This window comes from Mastomys coucha, unplaced genomic scaffold, assembly GCF_008632895.1.
Source record: "Mastomys coucha isolate ucsf_1 unplaced genomic scaffold, UCSF_Mcou_1 pScaffold3, whole genome shotgun sequence".
Lineage (NCBI taxonomy): Eukaryota > Metazoa > Chordata > Mammalia > Rodentia > Muridae > Mastomys > Mastomys coucha.
In genome coordinates this window covers 62,572,100-62,598,528 of record NW_022196909.1, presented here as the reverse complement: position 1 = coordinate 62,598,528, position 26,429 = coordinate 62,572,100, and the positions used below count along the sequence as shown (strand labels likewise).

General features: G+C 52.2%; 1 protein-coding gene across 1 annotated transcript in view; it reads left to right on the top strand.

The window, feature by feature from the left end:
* Positions 1–6,746: 6,746 nt before the first annotated feature.
* Positions 6,747–26,429, top strand: part of Foxp4 (forkhead box P4) — a 55,131-nt gene continuing 35,448 nt past the window's right edge. The window contains exons 1-2 of the mRNA XM_031347043.1: positions 6,747–7,255; positions 25,620–25,855. Coding sequence (XP_031202903.1) covers positions 25,637–25,855 — 219 coding nt within the window. The 5' untranslated portion in view covers positions 6,747–7,255; positions 25,620–25,636. The remainder of the gene's footprint in view (positions 7,256–25,619; positions 25,856–26,429) is intronic.

Below are 26,429 nucleotides of genomic sequence, written 5' to 3'. Positions count from 1 at the left end.
AGAGAGGACCATTCCATTGCAAATATGTGACTTGTAGGAACCCCAGCAGAGGAGTGGGGAAATAAGATGTGAATGGGAAGGAATGCGATGAATGTGTTCTCAAGTCAGCTGCTAAGTGTGGTCCCAGTGCCGCCAACAAGCCCTGGGTACGAGGCATGTGCATGCCTGAGATTTAGTTTGACCTGTGTGGTGGAGATCATTTTCCTGAGACAGGGAAATGTCTCACCCTAGCCCAGGCTGACCTGATATTCACTCTGTACCCCAGGCTGGCCTCTGATTCATGGTGATTCTCCTACCTCAGCCTCCCTAGAGCTTTGATTCCAAGTGTGAACTGTTTCATACCACCACGTTTCTGGGCTTCCTTCCTTCTCACTCTCTTTTGAAGTGCCGGGAATCCAACCTAAGGCTGTATATACACTAAGCAAGTAGTCTACCACTGATCCATGCAAGAGCAGATTTCTTTTAATCTTTTTTTTTTTAAGATTTATTTATGTAAGTACACTGTAGCTGTCTTCAGACACACCAGAAGAGGGCGTCAGATTTTGTTAAGGATGGTTCTGAGCCACCATGTGGTTGCTGGGATTTGAACTCAGGATCTTTGGAAGAGCAGTTGGTGCTCTCAACTGCTGAGCCGTCTCTCTAGCCCAAGAGCAGATTTTTTTTTTAATGAGACATTTATACATCCGATCCTACCTGTTATGGTAGAGGATTAACTCCCCACATTTATGTACTCCTCCCTGTGGAGTAGTTGGCTCTGATACTTGGAGGGAACCCTCCGGGAAAGGAAAAGCAGGCGTTGGTTGATGGGAAGCTAAAGTGTGCAAATGGTGAGGGTGAGACATAACAAGACAGCAACTGCACCATGCCCTAGGCGATGAGGCGGTGGCAACAGAGAGAATCTTGGGGTAAGAATGCCAGAGGTCAAATGTAGATGAAACTGGAGAAGAATGGATCCTAAGTGGTAAAATGGAGACCAAAAAGAAGAGGGAGTAGATGAACCAGGAAGGGAATCCTGAGGTTCAGACCTGGCATAGAATATGGGTCGGAGCAGTGTAGGAAAACCTAAGAAAGAGGTCAGCTCACATACCACATCCAATAGGGACGCAGAAAGGCCACCTTACATCCACTGTCTGTTCGGGTGGGTGGCTGGCGATGGCGCTCAGTGATATGGACTCATATAGCACACATGAAGCCTTGCTTTCTATCCTCAGCACTATGGGATAGGATGTGAGAGTCAGGGTGGCTGGCGATGTCACAGTGGGTAGACAGTATGGCGGCACTCACCATACCTGCAGTCCAATACCGAGGCTGAGGAAGGATGACTGTCATAGTCCTGGCCTTGAGACCAGCCTGAGCTATTCTCACTGTCTCTGTCTCTCTCTTGAGACAGGGTCTCACTGTGTAGCCCTGTGTACTGGAACTCACTACATAGACCAGGCTGGCCTCAAACTCACAGAGATCCGCCTGCCCCTGCCACCTGAGTGCTGGGACTGCTGAGATTGCCTCTCAACTACATCTACCTCAAGAACAGTAGAGGGAAAGCCAAGGCACCAGAGCTGCTCTCCTGGGTCCTGCTCTGCCCCGCTCACTTTCCCCACACAGAAACCTCTCTGTGCAGGAGCTCTCATGTGACCCATTGATGGCGTTCTGTAATTAATGGAAAACTGCTCACGGCTTGTCATGGTTTTGTTCATTTCCTGATCTTTAATGAGAGATTCCCCACCAATCAGCCCAAAGTCCCTGTGTCCACCACCACCACAGACACAAATCTGTCTGTTTTCTAAGTAATTTCAAAGTTGCTGCAAGCATCTCCCAGGGCTCTGGCACATAGTTGATGGGTCTCAGCTCCACCATGCCAGGGACCTAGCCCCACAGCATGGTCTTCTATTCGGGCCAATATGGTAAACTGATAAGCTTCCTCCTACAGGGGCTGGAGCCCCCTCTTAATGTAAGGGGGAGTCTATAGAGTGCCTGGAAGGATCCTGGCACAGCTCATTAAGATATCAACCCTTAATGAAATATTTCTTTGTTTAAATTGTCATTTATCTTGGGGAACAGAGGCCTTTGTGGGAAGTAAAAAAAAAAACTGCCCTTGCGTCCCTCCCCCACTTCCAAGCAGCACAGATCTTTCTGAAATGGTAGATGGGGAGAGGAGAAAATTCCAGAGAAGGAGGACCTGGGGGGTGAGGAAAGACAGGAGGAACAACTCTGCAGACTGGGGGTCACAAAAGGAAGGGAACTGCAGTGAAGTCATGCTGGGCAAACATCCAGAGTCTAACTGTCCATCAGTGACAGGGAGGCGGGAAAGACACAGACACATATATGGCAGAATGGCATCCAGAGACTCTGACGTGTCATAGAGATGTAGATGTACAGCGGGCTAGCCTTGAACTTGCTGTCAGAACTACAAATCCTTCTGCCTCTGCCTCCCGTGTGCTGGGGATAAAGAGGGGCCAGAAAAGAGGCAGCTGAGAGCACATGATGTTCTTTCAGAGAATCAGAGTTGGGTTCCAAGCAACCAAACTAGGTGGCTCACAACTACCTGTAACTCTAGCTTCAGAGAATCTGACACCCTCTTCTGGCTTCCTCGGGCACCCAACACACTTGTGTGTTACACACACACACACACACACACTGGTATACATTTTTTAAAAATCTTTCAGAAACTAGTGGAGACTGGCTCAGCCTTTAGGAGCACCTCTTGCAGAGGATGTGGGTTCAGTTCCCAGCACCCACAGGGAGGCTCACAACCATCAGTAATTCCAGTTTTAGGGGCTGGATCTGACGCCCTCTTCTGGTCTCTTGGGCACTGTACTTACATGGTGCACATATATAGAAGCAGGTGAAACACTCCTATACACACAAGAATAAATCTAAAAAGATAAAATGATTGAGAACTTCTGAGGAGAAGAAAAAAGATAAGTTCCCTAGCAGCCAGATGAGTTGAAACAAAATATCTGGATGTGCTCAGAGAGTGGGATTAGATACACTGTTTCTAAGTGCATACTCACCATCCAGGCCTCTAAAGCGATGATCTCAGGACTCCTGCTGGAAGCAATCCCCTCTATTGGCCAACTCAAGCTCTGGAAAGTCTGTTTCCCAGCTCAAAGGAGACTTGATAGCAAGTTTCCTCCTCGCTTTGTGACCCCAAACAAGTTATTCCATCTTTGCTTGCATAATGGGAGAAGAGCCACTGCAGATGGCCTAGCACACTCCAGGATTTCTTGACAGCTCTTATAATTTGGCCCTTCTGAGGTCCTTAAGAAAACTGGGGCTCAAACCAACCAGGTGTGTTGGTGAGCCAGGTGTATTGGTGCATGCCTTTAATCCCAGCACTCTCAAAGCAGAGGCAGGTGAACCTCTATGAGTTTGAGGTTAGCCTTGTCTACAAATCGAGTCCAGGACAGCCAGGGCTATATACAGAGAAATCCTGCCTTGAAAAACAAACAAACAAACAAACAAACAAATGGAAGGAAGGAAGGAAGGAAAGAATAGAGAAAAAGAAAAACAGGTCTTACAGGTGTTTAAGGAAAACACTTTGAGCACAGGTCACTAAGCTTTGCATAAGCTTTCTTCATGCTATCGCCCCTTAGAAGGCATCCTTTCAATTTTGTGACTGAAAGAAGAGAGGCTCAGACCTATAACCTGTCCAGGTCAAACATCTGTAGGTGCCTAGGATGCTGTTCAACCTAAAACAGCCTGACCTCAGCCCTCATGGTCCTGACTTTGGCCTTGTCTTCCAGTCAGGCCTGCAGGTACTGCCTGAGCTTCTGCACTTGCTTTGCATGCTAGGATAGGAGGAGTCACGGTGATTCCCCTTAGGGAACTTAGGGTTCCTGTGGGGAACCCCTCCAAACTCTGACAGGGAGAGAAAGGACTCTGACCTGGCTACTGTGACTACAACACATTGTCTGTTCTGTTACCTTCTTTCAAGAGGTCTGCTTCCTCCCCCAAATTGTCTCAATTAAGACAAGATGGGGTCCTCTGACTCCCTTCGGCTTCCCACTGTGACTCACAAGCCCCACAGTCCCATAGGGGACTGAGTGGGCCTGAGGAGAGGGGTAAACTGAAACGAAAGAAAAACAAAAAACAAAAGTTCTTTTCCCAGCATGCCCTGTGGGAGAAAGGAAGGGCTGTTGTAGCAAAGCAAGGGGGCAGAGTTCTGTTGATAGCCCACACCTACCTTCTCTTTCCCATTCAGTCTCTCACTGCTGCTTCACACTTAAGTCCCTGCTGAAGGCAGGATGAGAAGGAAACCGGCAGAGCAGTGTCACCCGCCCAACACTCCCTGGTTGTCTGTACACCAGGATGCCCACCTGGCTGCCTCTCCACACAAGGCAGTACGAAGACCCTCTGGTTAAAGAGCTCCAGAATGAAACCCTGTCCAAGACAAACTGCTCTGGTTGGAACTGCTCCATCCAGTTAGGGTGTAAACTTATACATGGTGAGCACCCTTTGGGCTTTAGTTTCCTCCTCGATAAAGCAGAGCTAAGGAAATATCTTCCCCATGGGATAATCATGAGGCTTCAAAGAGCCCGCATACCTGTCACAAGAGGTGAGATTCACATGTTAGCTACCATCTAGTACTTGACTTTTACTGTTTGTTTTAATTAAAAAATGTTGTTTTTTGTTTGTTTGTTTGGTTTGGTTTGGTTTGGTTTTTTGAGACAGGGTTTCTCTGTATAGTCCTGGCTGTCCTGGAACTCACTCTGTAGACCAGGCTCAAACTCAGAAATCCGCCTATCTCTGCCTCTCAAGTGCTGGGATTAAAGGCGTGCGCCACCACCGCCCGGCAAAAAAAAAGTTTTAAAAATAAAAAAATAATAATTTACTTTATGTGTGTGCATGCATGTGGAGAAGTCAGGGAATATTTTCTTTTTTTTTTTAAGAATTATTTATTTATTACATGTGAATACACTATAGCTGTCTTCAGACACACCAGAAGAGGGCATCAGATTCCATTACAGATGGTTGTGAGCCACCATGTGGTTGCTGGGAATGAACTCAGGACCTTAACCGCTGCTCTTAACCAGTGCTCTTAACCACTGAGCCATCTCTCCAGCCTAAGAGAATACTTTCAAGATGTGGGTCCTAGGATCCAAATTAGTTTTATAGGAAGTGATAGGAGGTGTCTCTACTCACTGAGCAATCTGGCCAGCACTGTTTTGGATTTTTGAAACGGGGTCTCTTGTAGCCCCAGCTGGCCTGGAACCCCATCTGTAGGTGAAGATGACCTGGAACTGCTGAAAGTTCTGCTCTTACCACGCAAGAGCTGGCCACTACACCTACTGTCATTTGATTTTCATTTCTACTAGAAAGATCACTGTGTGGTCCAAATAAACAAGCTGGGCTGTGGGTGTGGCTGGGTGGGAGAGCATGTGTCTCGCATTTATGAAGCCGGATTTGCTCTCCAGAAGCACAAACACCTAAACAAGTGGCATAGCAGACCTCTTCAGCTTCACACCTACGCGGCTGCAAAACTGCAGCAGGGTCTTCTACGCCTGCTTGTTGTGTCTGTCCACCTGGGCAAACAGAGATGCTTCAGACCTGGGCTGTATCTACCACCCTTCAGCTCCTGGCTGCAGCGCCCATGGAAAGGGGACAGAATAGACGAGCAGAAGCTGCTTAAGCGGTTATCTCAGAGACCCGTTTTATAAAAGAGTTTTCTCCAAAATGTTATCCCCAGGAAACTAGGCCCAGTTCTTACCCAGTTCATTCTCCACGGGGCATGGGTCTGCCTGCCCTTGGTCACCTGCCTCAAGGTAACCCGAAGCCAACAGGGTCTCCCAGGGTCACTGCCTTCCTGTGCTCAACCCATAGCAGGGGTCTGGGGACCTGGCTTCACTGGGCAGGGTGGGCCAAACACGGAGGGTCCCAGAGGACCTCTTCACCTCTTCATACACCCGAAAGGGAAGATGTTTGCGGTAGAGTGTAGGAGGATTTTTCCCCCCTCGGAACCTGGGCCTTTCCGTGCCCGGACTTCCCCCTCCCAACCCAAACATACACTAGCGTCCCCAGTCCCAACCCCCATCCTCGCGGTCCTCCTGGGCACGAGCGGTATTCTGGGACGCCGAGTTATGTTTACAACCTAATTTGTTCAGATGATTGCCTCGACTTTGCTCTGTGCTTGGCCGGCGTGGATCCAGCCCCAAGCCCCTTCTCCATCGGTTCTCACAGCACTTTATAGGAAATTCCCCTTCGCAGACCCAAGCGGCAGCGCGTGCGCGCCGGGATGGGAGAAAGACTGTTCACAAAGCCCAGAAAGAGCCTCCCCAGCCCCAGCCCCCACGCAGTGGGGAGTCAGAGGGAGGCGCGGCAGGGCCCGCGCTGGACGTCGGCTTCGGACTCGGGGGGCCCCCTGACCACTCCCCGAGCCAGGCGCAGCCCGCCCGAAACCAGTGAACCGTGTGCCAGCAGGACTTGGCCGTACCTCCAGGCTCCTGGAAAAGGCCAGAGTTAATAAAGCCTCCCATCGGATGGGTCCCCAGTCCGCGGTGAACCTCTACGGCCTATCGACTTGGGCAGATCTGTAGCCCCACGTCCCCATTTTTTTTCCTTCCCCAAAGTTTGGTCCACGTGGTCCTCTTCGGCTTGCCGCTGGCCGCCTCGCAGGGGGAAAAGTGACTGCACCTGCTTTAGGCGAATTATGGTAGCACTAGAAGTTAGTCTCCCCTCCCTCCGCCGCTCTCTCGTTTGCTCCCTCCTCCCCGTCGCTCGGCGCGCTCCCTCCTTCCCTCCACCCCTCCGGTCCCCCGCCCGGTGCGCCCCGCCCGCGCGCCGATCGCTCGCAGCCACTCGCAGCCGGGGCTCAGTCGCAGCCCCTCGGAGTCCGGAGCCGGTCGACCCTGCGGACCGGACAGTGCCACCAGCTGCCGGGACGGAGCCCCCCAGCACGCGATCAGGGCGCGGCGCAGGCGGCCGCGGCGCGGCGGGGAGGAGCCCGGGCCGGAACCAGGGCTGGGCCGGGGGCGGGGACGCCGGGGTCCCGGAGCCCCGGAGCCGGAGCGAGCTCAGGAGCGTCGCCGGAGCCCGGGGAAGGACGATCGGAAGCCGGAGAGAGCCAAGCCATCTTACAAAGTGCGATGCCCCCAAGGGGCTGAGGCGCGCGGCGATCGGCGCTAGAAAGATCGCTTCGGAGCGGCGCGCGGGGGCAGCCCCAGCGAGTGGCGGCGGGCCCGGGCTGCGACTCGAGCGAGCCCCATGCCCCGTGCGGGCTGACGGGCCGGAGCCCGCACTGAGCGGCCGGGCCGGACAGGTAGGTGGCCGATCCAGGGACCCCAGGGATCCGGGTGGGGGCTGGGCCGGCGACTCGTCCAACTCCCCTGCTCGCTCACTCTCTCGCCTGCTCCCGGCTCACTTTGTGTTTGCAAACTGCCCGCCCGAGGCGCGTCGGGCGCCGGGAGGAGCCCGGCCCGGGGCCGGAGCACTTTGTTCCAGCTGGGCCGGCCGCGGCGCACTGACCCCGGCGAGCTGAGAGACCGTGTCCCCGGCCCGGGCCCCCAGCCGATCGGAGCTGTCTGGGGAACAGGTGGGGGCTGAGACGCGGGACTGGGGGGCAGCGGGAAGCCGGCGGGGGGGGCGGCTCGGAGAGGCCACTGAGGCCCGCCCTGCCCCAAGAATCTGGGCTCCGCCCCCTCCTGGCCTCGCTGCTGGGAATGGGGTGTTAGGGGGCGCGACCCCCCCCTCCCGGAGTGAGACAAAGAATACTTCCCGGCCCGGACTTTCCTGAGCCGGGAAGGGAAGTGGTGAACTGGGATCCCCCCAAGTCCAGTGTGCACGGGACTCCCCAGGACAAACAGAAGGACTGTGTGTGTGTGTGTGTGTGTGTGTGTGTGTGTTGGGGATGGGGGGGCACCAACAATCTCAAACACCTCGTCGCCTTGGTTTGCGGAGATCACACTTCGGAAGTGTTGAGACTAGTCAACCCCTTCTTCCCCGCATCCCTTAATCAGATCTGAGATAAAGCGGAAAACTTCTTGGGGACTTGAGAGAGACTGGTAATGGCCCCTGTGATTGTGTGTGTGTGTGTGTGTGTGTGTGTGTGTGGTGTGTGTGTGCGTGCGCGCGCGCCCCGGAGCTTGTCGGTGGGCAACTGATCTAGTGGTTACCCTTCTCAGACCTCCCGCGAGGTAGTGAGGTTCGAGAGTGGGGGAATAAGGTAACGGAGAGTGGGCACAAGGCCACCAGAGATGAGGCTGCCGGAGTGACCAATCTGGACTCCATTCCCCCAGACCGAGGACTCTGGTGACTCGCTAGACAGTCTCCCCAGGACCCCGCTGGCCCGCGGCCATCCTCCGCGGCGCTCAAACCTTGCACTTTGCTTCCCCGTAAAACTTCTACTTCTTGGGCTTCACCGGAGCAGAACCCGGTGGCGCCGGATGGTGAGGTGTCCCTGAGAGATCCGAGGCCCTGGCCACCTGTGTGAAGGGACGTGTGATTTCGTGGGACGCGGATTCTGAAGCAAAGGCTCTAACCATCACAGATTGACCCCCCCCCCCCAAACTGAAGTGACTTCGTGAACACTCTGATATTACATCCGGCAACTCTGTAGGTTGGGAGGACAGGGGTATTAGCGGGGATCCTTTCTCTCAGACAATGCCCCTCTTTTTTGCACCCTGGGCTTCTTGCGCCAACACTGCCCTGTGGATTTCCATGTTCCCTTCCTTGGCACCTGAGATTTCAGCTATCTGGAGATCAGCGCTTGTGGCGTGCACCCCTGCCCCGGTCTCCCGACCTGGAGGACCGCGGCGCTCTGGTCCGAGCTGGGTAGACTGGGGGCGGGGAGGAACAAACCTGGGTCCGAGCCATCGTTTTAGCGGTTCCGGAGCAATCCCAGAAGAATTTTGGCTAATGCGGGATTTTTACCTCGCACTTAAAGCGTCTTCGCCCGGGTTGCAGAGCACCCGCCTAGACTGGCAACCGACGGCGTTGGGTCTGTAATTCAGGGTCGGGAGAGAGAATGCAGTTTCAGCGACAGTCGCTGTGGTTTGCCCGAGTGTCCCACGGAGAAAGAAACGAGTGGTTCACGCTGTTCCACCGCTTCCTGGCGAAGCTTAACCTTCCACCACCCCCTTCCCATCCCCACCCACGTGAACCTCAGTGGGTTGGCCCCTTGGCCTAGGTACCCTGCGGCACCGGCATTTTAAGCCCCTGGTTGATCTCCACCGAGGAGCCAGGAGGAGCCTCCCGAAGGGGAGCGGCCGGCCTCAGACGACCTCTGCCCGCCCGCCCCCGCGGAAAACCGCTGTAGGGAAGTCTGCAAGCTTTTCTTCTTTCTTCCTTTTTTCTTCTCTTTTCCTTCCTTTCTTTTTCTCTCTCTCCTTAAACTTGAGAAACTTCTCCCTTGCTAGGGTGATTCAGAGGCTTTTCTCTGGAGGTTGGAGAGACACTTCAGTGGCTTGCTGGCTCTGAGGTGCCCTGAGATCAGACAGTGGGAAGGCTACTGTGGACCACCCGTCTAGGCTGTAGGGATGGTGTGCCCTCCCCCTTCACACTCGCTGCAGACCCTGTGATGCAGGAATCTCAGCTTGTGGGATCGTTAAGTGCCTAATTTGTGTTGTTGTTGTTCTGTTTTGTCTGTTTTGTGGACAAGGAGGGGAGACTTGAGATAGTGTCTCCTTGTGTTGCGTAGGCTGGCTTCACTCGCTTCTTTTGCAGTAGCCTCTGGGATACTGGGATTGCAGATGTACCACACACTCCACCAAGGCGCCTACTTTATTTTGCCCTAGTTCCAACCTTGGCAATAAGATGGAGGAGGCCGTGGCCGGAGTCTCTTCTGGCACTAAGACCCCTGGGAGGGGTTGGAATTTAGGAACCTCTGAACATGGGGGGAGCAGGGCTGGCCAGGCCAAGCTTTCTGGGGAACCTGCTCCCTTTCTTTCCTAGATTACCCTCCCCTTTCCTCTGCCTTTGGACAGAAACTTCCTTTGGAACTGTCTGGCAGGTCAGTCCCTTTTTGCCAGGAATATGCATGTCCTGCTGGGCCCTGACTCCTCCAAACACACCTTTTCTTAGCAGGGGAGGCCCCCAGAGGATTGGAAGAGGGTGGCTTTCTTTGATCTGATCATTTCCTCAGTGCTTGCTGAGTCCCTACCCTGTCTAGGCAGAGCCCAGGTTGGGTACTAGGGTTGTCTTGTGTTGTCATGGGTGGGGGATCTCCTCTGTGGACCTCAGATTCCTGGAAGAGAAGAGACAGTATGATGGGGAAGGGTGAGGGGTTTGGTTCCAGAGGACTGGGTGAGGGAAGGAAAGAGCATCGCCCCCTGAAACCATCCTTTCATCTCTACATTTTAACCCCTCGCTGCCCACAGTACTTTTTGGAAGGTTTCCCTTCCAGACACAATACAGTCCAACCTGAGCCTTTATTCTTATTCCCTAAACAGCACGGGATGCTTTCTTCCTTGCCTGGGGCTTCTGAGTTTCTCTGCCTCACTCACTTGCTGATCCTCTCTCAGCTTCCCCAGGCTGGAGGCAGCCATGGGCCCATCTTGTTTTGGTAAGGATTCTGTGCCTCTGTTGGCCAAAACAGCTTTTTCTGAGGTGTTTCAGAGCCCTAGAACCTGGGGCACAGAACTCATGCATCCCTAGGGCCATGTGTGTGTCACAGTGAAAAGGGCTTTGGAACCTAGCACTAGAACTAGGGCTCTAGGGAACTTAATTAAGCTGCTGGAACCTCCATTTTCTTAGGTTATAAAGTAGGTCAACAAGGCCCAGAGTAGAAGAGCAGCTTGGGAGTTGAGCCAGAGGTAAAGCCCCACAGCCCAGCAAGTGTCCGTGGATAGCCTTTGCTTAATTTTCTTTCCTTCTACAGTTAGTCTACCAGCACTCCCAGGCCACTTATTGGGCCAAATACTGGAAATATTGGAAAATGAATATAAACCTTCATTTTACAGGCTGGGAAATGAAGCCAGAGAGAGGTGGCAACTTGTGTGAGGTTTTCACTCCTGCTAGCAAGCAGAGCTAGGACTAAATTGCTGGGCTCCAGAATAAGATGGGGCTGGAGCCTCCGCTGTGGGTAAGGGAGAAGGTCTGGAATAGAGGGGCTGACCACTCCTTTCAGCAGCCTGGCCCAGGCTCTCTCCCTACTGTGTCTGGACTGTATTTCTTGCTTGCCTTTAGTAAGGGGTCTGCATTCCCTACATCCACCTACCCTGGCTTGTCCCTTAGGCCTTCTTAAGGTGCTATTAAAGGCAAATACAAGTAAGATAGACTTCCCCAGAAGGCTGAAGAGAAAAGAATCCCTGGGAGCCTGGTGTCTCTTCTCCAAAGGGAAGATTCCTAGTGTTTGGGAATGGATGCTTCGGTTCTTATACAGAACTGTCAGGCGGAGAGTCTCAGGAACTACCACTGAATGGTCATCTCAAAGAGGCAAGAACTGTTCTTGCTAGGAGCCTGAACTTGTTGACTGCCCTTCCTATTCCCAGCTGGAGTTCTCCACGGAAATGAACACCTTTTTGCTCCCGGTTGTGCCAAACCCGGGCTCCCAGGAGGAACCCTGCTTCTTTTGGCCTCTGACTTTGTGCGTATTCTGGGCTCTCTCAGAGAGACTGGGGGACACTGATGGGCTGGAAAACAAGAGCATCCCACACAAAAGGTCTACTGCATAGACCCACAGGGTATGGAGTCATGCAGTCTTCCTGGTTGGGTGTTCTTCCTTGGTTCCAGGAGAGATGGACAAACACACGGGGCGGGGTGGGGGGGGGGGAAGATTCATGGCTTGACTGTAGATAAGTGGACCCCTCTCTCTCTCTCTCTCTCTCTCTCTCTCTCTCTCTCTCTCTCTCTCACACACACACACACACACACACACACACACACACATACACACACATTCAGTTACCTGCAGTAAAGCCAGGAATCTTACCTCCAGCCTTATTAGGCTTGTGTTTTCAGCCCCAGATGTCCTTTCATTGCCTGAGTCCCTTCATCTTTACCACTGTCTCGGGATGGCTGGGCTGCAATGTGTGGTGCCAGATAGCAATGAGAGAGGGATTTGCTTTCCCACTGGGGTTGGTTCTGATAGATCTGACCCCAGCCACTACTGTGTAAATGTGCAGGGGACCCATGGTGGACTTCCTCATAGTAGGACAATGTACAGAAAAATTGTTTGAAGTAGGGAGTGGGGCAGAAGCAACCCAAATCTATCTGTCTGTCTGTCTGTCTGTCTGTCTGTCTATCAATTAGTCATGGTATGGGACATGGCATATCTCGAAATTCTGACTGGCAGGCAGGCAGAGAGGGAAAGGTGATGGCTGCCGGGCTTGAGGATAGGACTTGGGAAATAGAGACAGGCTTCCCAGCATGCCCAGTCTCTACACCTTCTTTCCTGTGTGCTACAGACACATTGGAAAGACCCAGAGAAGAGAGGAAATGAGAGGGGCTCTCTTGCAAGTCAGAAAACCCAAAATTGAGCAAGTAGGGGAATGTGGGTCATGGAGATGGTTGCTGGGGCCGAGAGCCAGCTGGGGTTCTGGCAGGGCGCATGTGTGGGGCAGAGGTCTCGCCTTACTGCTGTCCCACCCCAGCAAGGGGAGAGTGGAGGAGTGGGCAGGTAAGGAGGTCTGAGTTCTGCTGTTCTCAACCCTGCCAAGCCAGAGCTGGCTCCTGGGATACAGTTCAGTCCGGCCTGCATTTCAGGAGTCCTCATTTCTAGTAGGCCTTAGCCTAAAGAAGTCACTCCCAAAGAGAGTGACTTACTCCTTTTCTGCAGGAATTCCCTGTGTGAAGGAAGGAAATGGCCCTGCCAGGGAGAATTTGAGGGGAATAATGAAACATTAAGATGCACCCAGGGTCCACTGAAGGGCAGCTGCTGGAAATGCTAGGTTGGTGACAGGGCGGGGTGGGGAAGCCAGGGGCTAATGGCACTCAGGGCAGTAGGCTGTGTTCAGGGTCTTATCTTTGGTGCCCTGGGATATTCTGCTCTGGATTTACCCCAGAGACCACAGCTGCCTGCCCTTCCCAATTGGAGCACAACAGTGATGGAAGATCTGAATGCTTCCCCCAACCTCACCGTCTCCTCCAAGCCCCAAGAGCAGCAAGCATCCTTGTCCCTTGACGGAAGATCACCTATGACAAAGGTCTGGGCCTAGGGATGCAACTGTGTGCTGCTCAGACTTCGTGGTCTAAGTTTTATTCTGGAGCGCCGCTCAGCTCTTTGTTCCCAGTGCTGAAGGGTGACTTTGTGGGTCCTTCAGGTACTCTGTGTGTGTGGGGGGGGGGGGTCCCTGCAAGGCGCTGCTATGGATGCCTAACTCACTGCCTGGACTTTGGCCTGCTGTCCTCTGGCGTCATCAGGTTTCCTGCTGTGCAGTTGATGATTGGGCTGCCTCCCCCCTCTGGCTTAACCTTCTTGAGGATCTGCACAATCTTTGTCCCAACTGTATGTCCCTGGCCTACTGCCCCAGAAGGGACTTCCTGAAGGGGGTGCTGTGGAACTTAGGGCAAGAAACCCTGTGACTCTCCAGGCCTCCTCTTTGCCAATTAGGCAGGTAGAGCCTGATTAAAGGGAGTGCTGCCCGCCTCCTCCTCCTGCCTGATCCCCATCGACGAGATTTCCCTTCATCAGAATCTCACATCCTCCAGAAATTAATTTGATGCCTCTTGTTATCAATTAATTGAATCTCGTTGGGAGAGAGAGCTCCGAGAGACGGCTGCAGCATGGCCCTTATGTGTTTCTGTCCCCCCCCCAACTCCTACTTACCAGGACAGCCTAACCCTCCCCCACAAACTCTTTCTTCCTGCTTTTAATTTCACATATATTTTAAAATCAAAGCACTGCTGTGAACCTCTTGGCCAGGTTTGGCTTGAATGGCTCCCTCCGGCTGGGTCCTGACTGGACTCACCTTTACAGTCTTCCTCTCTATTTGGTTTCTCCTTAAACAAACAAAATCTCACCCTTCCGGATTTGTCTCTGACCCTGATCCTGTGTGCTCCACCTGGGTGGTGTGGGGGTGGGACAGCTACATCCTAGTTGGGGAAAGAGACACACAGAATAGGGAATCTCTCACCAACTTTTTTTTTTTAACATTTTGTTTGTGTGTGCACACATGAACATGTGCCATGGCAAACATGTAGAAGTCCAAGGACAACTTTTGGGAGTCAGTTCTCTCCTACCACATGGGTTCTGGGAATCAAACTCAGGTTGTCAGGCTTGGTGGCACACTCCTTTCTTTACCTGCAGAGCCATCTCACTAATCCATCCTCCCACCATCTTATTCTGCCATGTTTAGGAGTTCTTTAGAAGTTGTTGCCTTTGCAGGGCAGAATACACCAGTATGGACCCCCTACCCCAGTGTCCTACAGCCAGGTTAACCATCTGCAGGAACCAGCTGTCAACAGCATTCAGAAACACGTGGAATTCCTGGATCATCCCTTGAAGGAAAGATGGTGGCGGGGAGGTATTATAGGATTGCCCCTCCCCTCTGTTCTAGGATTTTCAAGGGAAGACATGCTTTTCGACATCCTGCACATCAGATATTTACATTAGTGTTCACAACAGTAGCCAAATTACAGTTGTGAAGTAGCAAGGCAATAATGTTATGGGGTCACCACAACATGAGGAACTGTATGGTGGGTTTGTGGCATCAGAAAGGTTGAGATGCGCCGCCTTACAGCTTCATCCTGATCTGTCCCCCCATCCTGGAGTGGCTTCCAAGGTGTGATTATTATTGTCGTGATAGCTCAAGGACCCAGGTGATCTGACTTAGCTGGAATCACCTGTCCACTGGAAAATGTCCCTTGAAATGCTTCATTATTGCAGGGGGACGGGGGTGGGGGAGAAGGTGTCACCTATTGACTGACTTCACCCCTGGTGAAGTGTTGGCTCTCGCACAGTTCAACCCATGGTAAATGTCACATAAATATTCTCCACTTGGGCTTCCTTTGGTCAATCAGACACAGCCCACCTTTCTGTGCAGTGAGGACATTATTGAGATTGGACGACAGTTGCTTCTCCCCCGGCCTGCCTCTTCAGTGGCTATCGCAGGACTAAGGGCATATTGCTTAGCATCTTTCTTTTTTATGTGTATGAGTGTTTTGTCTGCGTGTATGTCTGTGTACCACATGTGTGCCTGGCTCCAGCAGTACCCCTTGGAAGAGAGGCCAGCTCTCTTAATGACTAATCCATCTCTCTAACCCTGGATCTTCCCTGCTCCCCTTTCTCTCTCTGTCTCTTTCTCACCTTCCTTCCTTTCTGTTTCTTTGAAGCAGGCTCTTACTATGTAGCTGGGGCTGGTCTTAAGTTCATATATATTCTGTCTCTGCCTCTCAATTCCTGCGATTCTAGAAATTCGAGCTGGTTAGCATCTTTCATGTAGTTGTATTTAACTGATCTCAGTATTCTTTAAGGAGACTTGGGGTCAGGGCTGGGTAGGGAGAAGCTGCCTCAAAGATTCCAAAAAGTTTTTAGGGCAATGTCTCAGATAAGATGTATAAGGACGCTTGGGCAGCTCAAATTCCCCATGGAATTGACAGTGGTGTGCAAATCTTGTTGGGTTTTGGTGGTACTGGGGGTTGAATCAGAAACCACTAAACTCCATGCCTAGTAAGTCTTTCCACCTTTCTCCTGTGACGGGCATTTTAAGGCTCATGCCTCCAGGGGCTGTGCAAGTCCAAAAGGAGCCACCCATCCCTGTTCAGGTAATGCTTCCCACTGTAGAAATCCTTAGCGTTCACCTCTTCCCACCCGAAATGTATCCTCCTTGTGTGGGCAGGAGCCCACCACCTCCTACCCATTCCCCAGGGATGAGATTCCCCCTCACCAGAATCTCACGTCCTCATGAAAATAATTTGATGTCTCTTGTTATCCGTTAATGGATAGGGAGGAACGGTCCTCTAAGAATAGGATCACAAGTGGGCTCTGGCCCTTGGAAGAAGCATAGGAAGAGCAAGGCACTGAAACCAGTCTTGGCGCAGGGACCAAGAGGTGCCAGGCTGTTCAGCATTGGTGTTTCTGCATGTTGCTGTGTTTTAGATGTCCTTGAATTGCTGCCTAAGATCCTTCTGAATGCCATGCCTAGAAATCTAGGGGAGACAGAGGGACCGGGGCTAGGTCAAGGGCCATGGAGTACCAGCCCAGGTGGTCTGCTGCAGGCCTACAGGAGCCCTTGGTGTTAAGGGCACCACCAGAACCAGGCTCCAGACAGGCTCCAGATGGTCACTCGAGCCCTGAATGGGTTGCCCCTACCCCTGAACCGGCAGGCCCCCCACGTAAGACGTCACTATTTAATTAGCTGTGTCTGATTAACCAAACTTGGCATTAGGCTCCTCTTGCCCTCATCTTTCCCAGCTCCGAATCAATGGCTTTGATATGCTAATTAGGGAGTAATTTAATTTCAAAAGGCCGCAATTAACAAGGGTGTTGTGGACATGCTGCAGTTAAGCGGAGTAATCTAATTTGCATTAGTAACAAGCAGGGACTAATTAGAAGCTTAATTAGACACTTAGATGGCTCTTATGTTTACTTTCTTAATGAGATGGAGTGGGCTCTTTGGTTGTCGCTCGTCTTTCTGTCTCTGCCTCTCTGTTAATCCTTCCTTTTGGTCGTGGTAATAGGAAGGGGCATTGAATGAGGCTTCCTTGCCAGGGCCTGGTGGAGCATTGTGATGTCCCCATTCTTCTGGTAAAAGGTGAAATGGAGAAAAAATGTCATGCGAAGTGTCTCAGGTCTGTGGATTTGTCACCACTGGGGTCAGGTACTGGGAAAGGTCCAGGGCTAGAGATGGCCTTGTTACGTTTGTTGTCTTGAAGACTGGTTCCTCTTGCAGAGTAAGCCCCAGGACTGTGGGAAGAGAAGAGGGTCTGGGTATGCTAGAAGCAGTCAGGGACCAAGAGGAGACTGGCTGTGACTAAGAAGCAAGAAAGATGCTCTTGGAGGTCTGGACTATCAACAAGGCTTCTCAGGAGGCCGGGGCAGGGCAGGCACACATTTAAGGCCAGTGTAGGTTAGAGTCAGTTCAAGGCTCATCTTGGCTCCCTCAGAGAAATTCTGTCTCCTACTTGAGGGGGAAGTGTTTTCTGAAGGGTTGATGTTGTAGTTCAGGGGTAATAATACTCTTGCCTGACATACATAAGGACTGAGGCCCAGTCTCCAGCACTATAAGGAAAGAAAGACAGAGAGACGCACAGAATAACAGGCGCACAGAGAAAATAAAATACATTGCGCTTTGGAGGCCTTACTGCTCAGCTCAGAAGTCACCTGCAGGAGGCCTTTCCAGAGTGCCACACCCTGTGGGGCACCCATCCCTCCTTTCTGTGTCTAATGTAACATGTGCAGAATGGAGGGTGTGTGAGTGTGTGTGTGTGTGTGTGTGTGTGTAAGAGTGTGTGTGTGAAAGAGTGTATGTGTAAGAGTGTGTGTGAAAGAGTGTGTGAGTGTATGTGTGTAAGAGTGTGTGTGTAAGAATGTGTGTAAGAGTGTGCGTGAAAGAGTGTGTGTGTGTAAGAGTGTGTGTAAAAGTGTGTGTGAAAGAGTGTGTGAAAGTGTGTGTGTGTGTGTGTGTGTGTGTGTGTGTGTGTGTGTGTGTGTGTGACAGGTTCTCCACCCTGGCTGCATTTGTAGAATTCTGCAAAGCTGTTTGAGGTACCCGTGGCTGCATCCCACTCCACAGGGTCTGATTTAACTGACCATGGGTAAGGAGGAGAAATGGTTTGTTTTTAAGGCTCTATCCATCCATCCTCGGAAGAGCTTTAAGCACCTTTGTTTGCTTAGGATTCCTTTCACTCCGCTGAAAGCCAGGGCTGTGTTTTCTTCACCTCTGTTTGCCAAGATCCCCCTGCATGTACCCAGCGTCAGCTGCGGCAGAGCAAGGCCCACTCCCGCCTCTGTTCCAGGGGTTTGTGCACGGTGCAGGGGCTCCGGGCTGGGTCCTTATGTAGAGCTGAGACTGTCTCGAAGAGTGAACTGGGGAGATTGGAGGGAAATGGTCCCAGAGGTTTTCTAGCCTTCAGGAGGGAAGGTCAAACCGGTGCCAATCAGTGGACACATGAAATCAAGAACTTTAAAGGTACACAGTTGAAAAGGCGGTCAGAGATGGCACACACCTGTCACCTGAGCACCTGGGTAGTGGAAGCAGGAGAATCAAGAGTGCAAGGTCATCCTCAGCAGAATTGCCAGTTTGAGATCAGCAGGGGTTGTACAAGACCCTGTCTTAGAAACTCTTAGAAACTGTCTTTGTAATCCCAGCACTGGGATGGTCAGGAGGATCATGGGAGTGCCAGGCCATCCTGGTCTACCTAGTAAGATCATGTCTCAGAAAATAACAAAACCAAAATGAAGAGCAGAGAAGAGGAAGACAAAGAGGAAACGGTTGTACCTTCTTCTAAGCACACTGTCGAGTGTCCTGTTCTCATAGGTAAAGGTAGGTGACGTCCAGGTCTCAGACTCTGGGGTTAACGAAATTAACTCTGAGGGCTTGAGAGGGAGAACTTGGTATGTAGACAAGGCTGACCCCAAATTCCCAGTGAGCCTCTTGCCTCTCTGCCTTCTACAGGCTTGTGAAGCCAGACCCAAGAGTTTGGATCTAACTGTGCAGCTCAGGCTAGCCTGAAACCTCATCCTCCTGCCTCAGCCTCCCCAGTGCTGCGATTTTGGGCACACAGTACTACAATGAGCATGCATCCCTCCCTCCTAGGATATTTTACCAAGACGTATGTTATTTTTAGAATCAGAAAATAAACATTTTAAAACTTAGGCGAGAGCCATCCGCCCCAGTGTTCCCTGGCCCAGCCAAGGGCTGTGTGGGTGAGTTGACCTTTTTAATGATCCATCCTTGCCTTGCTCCTGAGAGGCTTTGAACGGTCCCTAGAGCTGGGGGCAGGTAGCTCTTAAAGTGTCACGTGTCGTTTATGGAGGATCTTTGGCTTGGCTCTCAGGCATAGGTGGGTGGAGAAGCTGAGGTGGAGGCCTCTGATCCACAGATGAAAAGGTCCCCGTGCTCTAGGAGGATGGGAACTTGGGGCCAGGGGGTGAAACCCAGGGCATTGCTATATCACTGAGCCGGGTCCTTAGCACTGAGTGCCATTCTCCTTGTGGCTCCTACCTTAATTTTTCTCAAAAGCTGAACAGAGGACTGGCAGAAAGGGGTTGAGTGAACTTTTAAACTACTGCATCGCCTTTGGGAGTCCCAGGAACTGCCTCCTGACTGTCTCCATCTTGCATGGTGTCTTATTTGATGCTGAAAATCCTTGGAGAGAAAAGTTTATCCATCCCATAGTGGAGATCTGGACACCAAGGTTCGGACTGGTGACCTGTTCCATGTCATGAATCCTGCCAGAGAAGGGTTAGCTGAAGGACGGCAAATGACTGGCTGCTGGTTGCCGTGGCTGCTGTGCCGAGCCCTCCCCATTCCAGGTAGCCTGCAGCCAGCGAAGGTCAGAGATGCATGGAGAGAGGCTGTGCCTGGGTACTTGACTTGAGATGTACACTCAGCTGCCTGTAGGACCAAGGTCGATGGCTCTGAAAAGCTATTTGCTGTCTGTTTCTTACTAAAGATCCGTTAGCAGGAGAATCAGAAAGAAAGGACTAGACCATTAAGTCAGGTCCCATACTGTAATCCTTGTCGTACACATGTGTGTCTGTCTTTATTACGTGCCTAGGAAATGTCATCGTGTTGAACCCATAGCCCTAGAAAGATCTGAACCCAGTAGGCTCTCTTTTGGAAATGAAGGCCTTCGCGTGTGCTTTTGAAGCCTACATTTGAGAGTCTGTCTGGCCAAGCCAGCTCATCCTTCTTGCTAAGCTTACACGAGGTTCCCTTAAATGGAGGTTGCCTTTAAGGTAGAGCCCAAAGTGGGGGTTCATATGCTCTAAAGACACTTGTGTCTCTATGAAAGTCTCGAGGATTCAAAGCATTATATATATTTAAATCAGAGTGCCATTTATTCTGCATACGCATGTCGGATAGGGTCCATCTGAGCTGAGAAGGGCCATTTATGTGTCTTTATTGTTTGTCTCCCCTCCTGGTAACATGAGCTTCGAACTGCAGGCTGATACCCACTCTCTGGATACCCAGCCTGGTACACCATCGATGCCTGAATGCTTTTTGAAGCTATGGGTGAAGTGTTGTTGCTAGTGCAACATCCTTACTGCTGGAACCCCCAAAAGTGGAGGGGTGGGGGAACCTCCACTGCTGCTAGATGCCTTGGCCGAGCTGAGACGTTTCTGACGGATTCAGGCTCTTGTGGCTAGATCTAAGTTTTTAGTTTAATCGGACCCTAAGTGCTTGTTAAGTGACTACATGACCTTAGTGGTCCATCAGATTGTGTGGACCACCGGCAAGCTCTTCACTGACCTTTGCTCTGGTCCCAAGCTCATCACTGATGTTTGCTCTGGTCCCCGGAGCCTCAGACAAGCAAGTCAGCAGCACTGGGGACATTTAGGCAATACAAATTACCGTCCTACTCAGACCAATAGGATTAGCCTCTCGGATGGAACTCAAAACAAGCACAATGAGGTTTTGGCCCATTCCTGGACTGCTTCTCTCCTCTACGGTATTAGGTTTTAGGATGTTCTGTCTTCCCGTAATGCAATCAGCTTCCTGGTCCGCTTCTGGAGGTTTAAGTAGACAACATTCACTTTCACTCGCCCCAAGTGCGTTCAGCAAGTTTGTGTGACCGACAGGGCTGCAGCTAGACTAAGTGTCAGGCTCTCCGTAGGACCACGTTCTGCTTGGGGGCCACCAGGACTCTGGGTACAGGTGACCCGTGGCCACGCCCCCGTCTGCCGCGTCGCCGTGCTGCTCCCCCCGCTGACGTGCGCCCCAGAGCGCGCCGAAGCCGCGCAGTCCCCTCCCTCCTTCCCTCCCCCGCGGGTAAACTCCGGGCATCCATCAGTCTGTTAATTGCACTAATTAGAGATCGCGGAGGTGTTAATTGGAAAACCCTGGTATTGTGCCTGTTTGGGGGACGAAAACGTCAATAAAAATTAATTGATGAGTTGGCAGGGCGGGCGGCGCGGGTTCGCGGCGAGGCGCAGGGTGTCGTGGCAAATGTTAAGGCTCAGATTAAGCGACTGTTAATTAAAACGCGATGGTAATTAATACTCCCCACGACATATGGGCCCGCGAAAAGGCACAAAAGGTTTGTCCACGTGTGGGGCTCTGGTGTCTTTTCTCTCCGCCTCCCCAAAGCACCCCAGGCCCGGAGTGCCCTTTTGGCCTCTAGCTAGGTGTAACTCGTCACTTCCGGCAGGGAGGGGACAGGGCGGACCCTGGCTGGTTCAGAGAAGGCGTTGCTGTCTTCGCTCTCGCTGGGGTGCGTCACAGAGGCAAAAGCCTCAGGGAAAGTGGGAGCCCCCAGATGGCTGCAGAGTTCCCCAAAGCGGAAGAAGTAGCTGTGGCTTTGACCTAGCTTCTTTTCCGACAATGCCTGCTGGAGCCCAGGCCTGGCCATGGCTCCTTAAGTGGCCGGACTTTACCAAGGGAGTCTGAAGAATGGGAGACTGGGGGCCTCCAAATCCTGGACCACGCCTCATCCAATTCCACACACCGTCTAAACTGCCCTCCACTACCCACGATGTGTGGTGGGTGTGTAGTCTGGGAATGCCCGGATGAGAGAAGCTTAATCTTAGCAAACTTTAGGGAAATTTGAAAAGGGTTGGTGTCCATTTCTTATTGGCTTTTTGAGGGAGGGAAAAGCAGGGCCTGCTGGCTGCTAACTTATGGTTCAGTTCAGGTTGGACTTGAACTCCTGACCCTCCTTGCCGACCCTTCTAGAGTGCTGAGATTTCAGAAGCACACACCAGAGCTGAGGGGCTGGGGAAATTATTGTATGAGGACTAGCCCAGTGACTTGCCCCGGGCTACACAACTGGGGTTAATGGTTTATCTCAGCTTGTATTCTTCTCTGCAGCTGCAGACACTGAGTTACACAGTGTTGCAGGAAGGGGTCACTGTGTATTTAGAGGGAGCAGAAGTATGTGAAGTCATTAAGGTGGGAGTATAGGAATGAAGGGGTGCCCAGAGCAGGCAACTAGGACCCATGTTGAGTGGAGCTTTTAGGATAAGAGACTACAGCTGTGCCTCTAGTGACCTCCTGGTGGCTCCCAGCAGCACCCAGATACCACTGTGGCTTCACATGCACCAGTTGCCCTGGGGACTTTTGCCGCCCCTCCCCAAATCTTAGGAGCTCCTGAAACTACTTTCTCATGGAGAGAAGGACACTGAGGTCCAGAGATGTAGAGAGGCAAAGGGCTCTTGACTGATTTGTGATGGAGTTTAGGCTGCCATCTCTCCTAGTGACTTGTCCCCACGTACCTCCTCGTTCCTAGGCACCGTAACAAAGCATTTCCCAGCACCCCATCCCACTGAACCCTCGAGTTGGCTCGGCCCCAAACACCAGAGCCTGTTCCCCCACAAAACAGCCAACTCCCTGTAACAGCTTCCTGCAAAGAGGTGGGTAGGAGTCCTGAGGCTGTTGGCTGTTGGCATGCTCAGCCTTAGAGGGCAGGTGTCCCAGGGCACAGGTGAGGATTCCTAGAGGGCCTGGAAGTTCCTGCCATTCGGGTTTGAGGGGCTGGCGCTGGTGGGTGGGTGGAAGCCTGGAAGGAGGTGCATTAGGTGTGTGTCAGTGGGCAAAGGTCCCGGGAGAGGGCAGAACACTCCAGAAGGGCATGGCTGCTATCCATCCACCCTGCAGAAATGACTTTTCAAATGCATCGAATCTCAAGCATGCAAATGAGAGGTTTGCTTCACCCTGTTCAATTCGAGTGATCGGCCGTGAATAGCTATTATTACATGGCACATGGCCACAATTATGTTGTTCACTTGGTTTTGCTAGGCCCCCTCCACTCCCTGGAACAACGGGATGGAAGGACACGTCTGTTGGCATCCTGCTCTCTCTCATTCCCCCCTTTGCAGAACTTGCTGTCAGAGCTACAACTTTGCTGTGTTCCTGTGAAGGTTGGAAGGGGACCACTTTCCCTTCCCTGGGGGAAGTAGCTGCCAGATTCTCTTTGCTTTCTCCTTGGCCTGCTTATACCCCTGAGGCTCTAGTCTTTGTCCCCTGGGGCCCAGGAGTTCTCAGATCTCAGAGCAGCTAGTCTGGGATTCTGAGCTGGCAGCTGCTCTCTACCCCAGCAGGGCTGGAATCAGAGGAGCCGGAGAGCTGAGTGGGCAGTGGGCTCCCTGCTGACTTCCTATTCCCTCGCCCCCAGCAGAGGCACAGGCCAGAGTTGGGGGGGGAGGTTGCTCCTGTAGTTTGCAGGGTGGGTGGTTTCAGGGGAGGGGGCTGAAGCCCTGTGCTGTGGTGGGTGGAGGCCAGAGCCCACCCCATCCATCATTTGGCAGCTACTAGCCCTGGGGCTGACACCGCCATTAAAGGCTTGGAACCGAGTGCTTAATCTCTTCCAAACCGTCGCCCCCACACCCTAACCCTGCTCTAGCTCCTCTCAGAACTCAGGAGTGGGATCACTGATGAGTGAGACCAAGGCCACTTCAGCAGTTGATCCCTCTCCCAACCCTACAAGAAACAATCCAGAGTCAAAACCTGAGAAGGCCTCCAGAGTAGTGGAGTAGCCTCTCTGCACCCCCAGTACCACCCTCCCCCTCTCCCCCTCAATCTCTCTCTCTCTCTGCTTCCAGCAGGGATAAAGACTGGACAAGTGGTCCCGGGGGAAAAAGAAAGGCTTAAATGTAGGGACTAGAGGAAGATGCTCCTCCTGGGAGCCTCCACCCTAGGAAGAGGAGTAATTCAGCTCCTTCCTATTGGCTGAGAGAGACAGTGGGACCTGGCTGGCTTCTCTAGTCCTTGCCGGATGCACAAGTGTGATCACTGTGTGATGTCAGCAAATCTTTAACTTCTTTTAGCTTATCATCTCTGCCCTCACAGTTATGGAGTTGGGGAACGACTGGGGTGGGGTGTGGGAGCGTCCTTAGGGAGGTACTTTGTCTTGAAAGGACTCCCAGAGACTAGGACTAAATATTTTTGACAGACAAGGAAACTGAGATCTAGGGAGTCTGAGATATACGTTAAACAACAACCCACAGTGGATACCAACTGTTCCTTTTAGGCTGGTTATTCATGGGGTAATAGAATCTAGAATTTGAGAAGAGCTTTGTGTCTGTGTGCCCATCCGTGTGTGTGTGTGTGTGTGTGTGTGTGTAGCTGAAGCAGGGTCTTACTGTAGAGTTCAGGCTAGTCGTGAATTTATGATGCTTCTGTTTCAGTTGCAGGAGGGCACCTGGGGTTAAAGGCATACACTCGCTCTTCTAGCTTCCGAGTGGCTTTTTATACTAACTGCCCCTCTTCTGAGACTTCTACAACTAAGGGAAGGGAACTCGGCCATCCCTGCCCCTCCCTGCTGTTCCATCCTTCAAACACACCTCTGGAGAATCTACAGCTGCCCCATCTTCCTGTGTCTAAGGAAGGGGGTTTATCCTGACCCTCATGCTTTGGGTAAAGGCTTGGCTTTTTGTTAATTTGTTCATTTGTGCTTTTAATTTTAAGATTGTGTGTGTGCACATGTGCTTGTGTGTGTGTGTGTGTGTATAGATATAGAGAGAGATATATAGATGCTCACTTGTGTGGGTGTCTGAGGAGGCCAGAAGAGATTGTCAGCCTGTCTGAAGCTGGAGTTACAGGCAGTTGTACACACTCCTCTGTGGGTGCTGGGAAAGGAAAGCAAAAGCTCTTAACCTCTGAGCCATCTTTCCAGCCCCAGGTTTTTGCTCTTGAGGCAGATTCTCCTGTAGCCCAGGCTAGCCTGGAGCTCCTCCTACCATACCTCCCAAACTGAGATTAAGCATGTGACAACAGGTTTTTTCCTTCCTTCCTTCCACCCTCCCTTCCTTCCTTCCTTCCTTCCCTCCTCTCCTCTATCCTCCATTTACATAGTGCCAGGAATAGAAGCCAAAGCCCCACATGCCAACCCCACACTCTATCCTTGAATTACATGGGATGGGCCTTGCTAGGGTTTGTATCTAAGAAATCCAACATGCTAAGTCTTCATCTAAGCTTTTACCCCTAGCCTCTGTTTTGCCATCAGTGAAATGGGTGTTAAGTACAGACCTCACCACGCTGGTGAGGAGGGCTCCTAGGCTGTGAGTCGTAAGAAATAAAAGATACAACAGCTACTTTGATAGCTGGGCTAAGGTCTAAAGACTTAAAAGTAGGTAGTGGTCCCCAGATCCCTTCCATAGGTGAGAGCTGGGACTTGAGACAGCTGGTTCCTGGGCTTGAGACAGCTGGTTTCCTGTGTTGTTTAGGGCCTTCTGGGACCTGGGGAAAGCGGCTCCTGCCCCCAGGGAACTCCGTAAGGGCCTTACTAGTGGGAAAGGAAGAGATTTGTTAGGTCCGAGCTATAAACCCCGAGGGGAGAGGCAAGGGCTCACCCCGACCGTCCTCCCATCTACTCACACTGGAAGGAGGCAATGGGAGTTTGCAGAGTTGGAGTCTCGGCTTCACTATGCTGCTAGCTGCCCCTCAACCAGGCCCCTAAGGAAGGGATGTCACTAAGAGGATTTCAGGAGGAGCTCCAGGGAAGTTGAGGAAGAGACACCTCAGAACGGGAGTGGACGAGGTGGGTGATGGGAGCTGCCAGCTTTCAGTTGCAGCCCCAGGTAGAACCTGCCCTGCCCTGCCCATCTATTCTTGAGCCTCAGCCCCTCCCCCATGTCTCTTCTCCAGGTCCCGACAGAGCGGCAATGATGGTGGAGTCTGCATCGGAGACAATCAGGTCGGCTCCGTCTGGTCAGAACGGCGTGGGCAGCCTCTCTGCGCAGGCTGATGGCGGCGGTGGGGCCGGGACCGCAGGCACGGCCCCGGCTGCGGGTAGGGACGCCTCAGGCAGGGAAGCAGCCAGCGGAGCTGACAGCAATGGCGAGATGAGCCCCGCAGAGCTTCTGCACTTCCAACAGCAACAGGTAGGAGTAGGCTGACCTCCCCAGGCCTTTATCCCACATCCTCTGGGTCACCCGGGTATCACTGCTCTGTCCCGCCCAGCAGCCGATCTGTGAGAAGGGCCAGCCTCCAGGGACTTCCCTGTGTGTCTCCTATTCTGATGGCTAGCCTGAGCCCGAGGAGCTCTAAGAGGTACTGGAAGCCCAAGTTTATGGAGTTTGAAATAGTCCCAGTAAAGCCGTAAGGACCGACAGCCGCCTGGGCAGCAGGCTTTGAAAGTCTGTTTTGTGTGCGTGGGTGTCTTGGCTCTTGGAGGAACGTGGCTGGGAAACTGGCTGTATTAGCAGGGTTGGGAGAGGTGCTGCGCACACTGGAATGTCTTTATTTCTACTTTGAGTCATCCGCCATTGCAAGTCTGCCTAGGTCCCTGAACCATACTGTGAAGAGGTTGAACAGGCACCAGTGGCCAAAGCATCTGGAAGAGGTACTAGAAAGGGAGGAGAAAGGCAGTCACATATTACATACATACACACACACATACATACATACACACATACATACATACACACATACATACATACACACATACATACATAC